Genomic DNA, 2,407 nt, shown 5'->3' on the forward strand with positions numbered 1-2,407 from the left:
CATAATTTTTACAGTAATTACCGTAAAATCTCTGAATCACTCTAATTAAAAAAATATTTCTGTAAAATCTACGGTATAATATTTTAAGATAAAAATGGATTTCATGTTTTAGATTTTGCAGATGATGCACCCAAAGTGCCGGTACTTTATACCGTAATTTGATCCAGAATTTTTTACAGTGCAGTTTTATTTCTCAGACAATACCGGATACTTATTTAAAATTACTTTCTTTCCTGCAAAAATGTAGAGTTAAATATCATTAAACGCATCGGAAAAATGATTATTTTTAATTGTTTCAAATCCAAAAAAAATTTTATACCGCAGATAAAAAAAAATTAGATTAAATATTTTGTTAAAAGAATTTAAGTATGAAAGAAATATTTTGCAACTCTTTTTTTTTAAAGTTCACAATAATAATAAGAAATAAAATTTTCTAAAACGTAGTCAAGTTTTAAAAGTAAACTCTACCGAATTTACTGACAACAAAACACTTAAAAATCCGTAATCCATTATCACTTTCCCTTTAATGTAACACGCAATGAGTTATATAAGAGAACCTGACGTTGCGCATCTAGGGGGCTTCTCCTGAATTTCACTTCTTAGCTCTCTCTCAATTCTGATCATTCACCGTGTGTAGCCAGAGCAGCAATCTCTTACTCAGAATCGATGAAGGGCCGCTCGCTTGCGCTTCGGCTTCTACAGCGCCGACTAAGGCATGCCAGTTCACATTTTGAGGAAGATCAACTTCCGGATTACTATGACTGGATAGAATGCATTCGGGCAAGAAAATCTCTCGACATCTGTTCTCACTTGTGGTTCAATAACACTGATGATAATTTCAATTTTCAAAATGATAACCTGAGTAGCAGAAACATATCATCATCATCCCCAGCATCATCAATTGATGAGGAAGCTCAAAGAAAACTGTACAGGGCAGTCGTACCAGTAATGCTTACAGCTTGCGTACTGTCCCTCCTCTTCAATCTGATGATACTGTTTAGCTTAAAGTGGATCAGAAAAACTTTGTCTCCAACATTATTGCTCAGTTTGTCCCTTGCTGTTGCTGATGCGTATGCTTCACTTGTGATTGGGGTTGGCTTAGTCTTAAACAGCTTGCTTCCCATTGTTTACGGAGTGGATCTTGGACCATTCCATGCCTGTTATCTTCTAGTTTTGGAAGCTTTCAGACTTGGAGGAATGGTAGTTGCGGTTTTGCATCTGCTAGCATTAGCAATTAACCATTATATTGGTATTCTAAGACCACTTCACTATGCTGCGATTGTAACGAGAGGAACTGTTTTATGGGCCATTACATCAATGTGGGTTGTGCCCGTGGTATTTTTCTTATCTTACTTTTCTCTGGTACCAGATGACGGATTTCAGTCTCCATACTGTAGCAGCTACCAGTTCTTGTTGCATGTTCCATTTAGAGGAACTGTCTCTATACTCTTCTTTGTACCATTATTGTTTATGTCTGTTATGTACCTTCACATGTTTATTGTTGTCAAACGGCATCAACGGGGAGTACTTCAACTTCCGACAGGAAGGCAGCTACATAAGAGTGTCAAAGCAATTATTACAACTCTACTTATTCTCGGTACATATGTCGTGGGATGGATGCCAGCTGTATTGTTTTTTGTACTGACTTGTCTCGACTGCCCTGTACCTTATACGCAGATACAGTTATGGGTCAGAGTGCCCGTGAGTATTTTTATCAATTCGATGATCGTAATAAAGTCATTTCTTGATCCCATTATCTATGTCGTGAGAATGCCGGAAATAAAAGGTGCCATGAATGCAGTGTACCGGACACGGTGTGGTTGCATTGAAGATGAGAGAGTTGATCACAGAATTCATTTTAAGTCGGAAATGCACCGTCTCACATTTATGGAGGGTTCTCGTAGAAATGAAGTGGGTTTGAAATCAAGTATTTGTAATGGACAAGTGCAATCATCGACATACTAAGAAAGATATTCATTTTCAATTGTTCGTAAGTATTTCTTGCTTTTATTTATCTTGATTTAAATAATAGCATTTTAAACATTTTACAATGTTTTTAATTTAATGTGATTGGACTCCGCACAGATTTTTAGTATTTTATATTTGTTTATAAAAATAAATGGTATATCAATGTACTAGTTGATATTTTTAATGCATTTTAGTTTAGTCAAATTCAAATTTTAAAGGCAAACTTTTGCTTATATTAATATAGATTATTTTTGTACTGTTTCAAATTTAAAATTTAATTTTATGGCATATCAAAACCAGTTTTAATATTGTGAGTTTACCAATAAGTGTTTGTAGGTTATCTTTGCATTATTTTATTTTATTGTGATTTTTAAAATCAAATCTTTTTTTTTTAAATACGAGTGAAGCATTTCTAAGGAATTTTATTTATATATATATA

At 34.0% G+C, this 2,407-nt stretch overlaps 1 protein-coding gene across 2 annotated transcripts in view; it reads left to right on the plus strand.

The window, feature by feature from the left end:
* Positions 1 to 628: 628 nt before the first annotated feature.
* LOC107443029 (adrenocorticotropic hormone receptor-like) overlaps positions 629 to 2,407 on the plus strand; it is a 58,107-nt gene continuing 56,328 nt past the window's right edge. The window contains exon 1 of one of the 2 annotated variants that reach the window (XM_071179150.1): positions 629 to 1,990. In XM_071179150.1, coding sequence (XP_071035251.1) covers positions 667 to 1,965 — 1,299 coding nt within the window. In that variant the 5' untranslated portion in view covers positions 629 to 666 and the 3' untranslated portion in view covers positions 1,966 to 1,990. The remainder of the gene's footprint in view (positions 1,991 to 2,407) is intronic. The other variant, XM_016056764.3, reaches the window with a different exon arrangement.

Source organism: Parasteatoda tepidariorum, chromosome 3 (genome assembly GCF_043381705.1).
Source record: "Parasteatoda tepidariorum isolate YZ-2023 chromosome 3, CAS_Ptep_4.0, whole genome shotgun sequence".
NCBI classification, from domain to species: domain Eukaryota; kingdom Metazoa; phylum Arthropoda; class Arachnida; order Araneae; family Theridiidae; genus Parasteatoda; species Parasteatoda tepidariorum.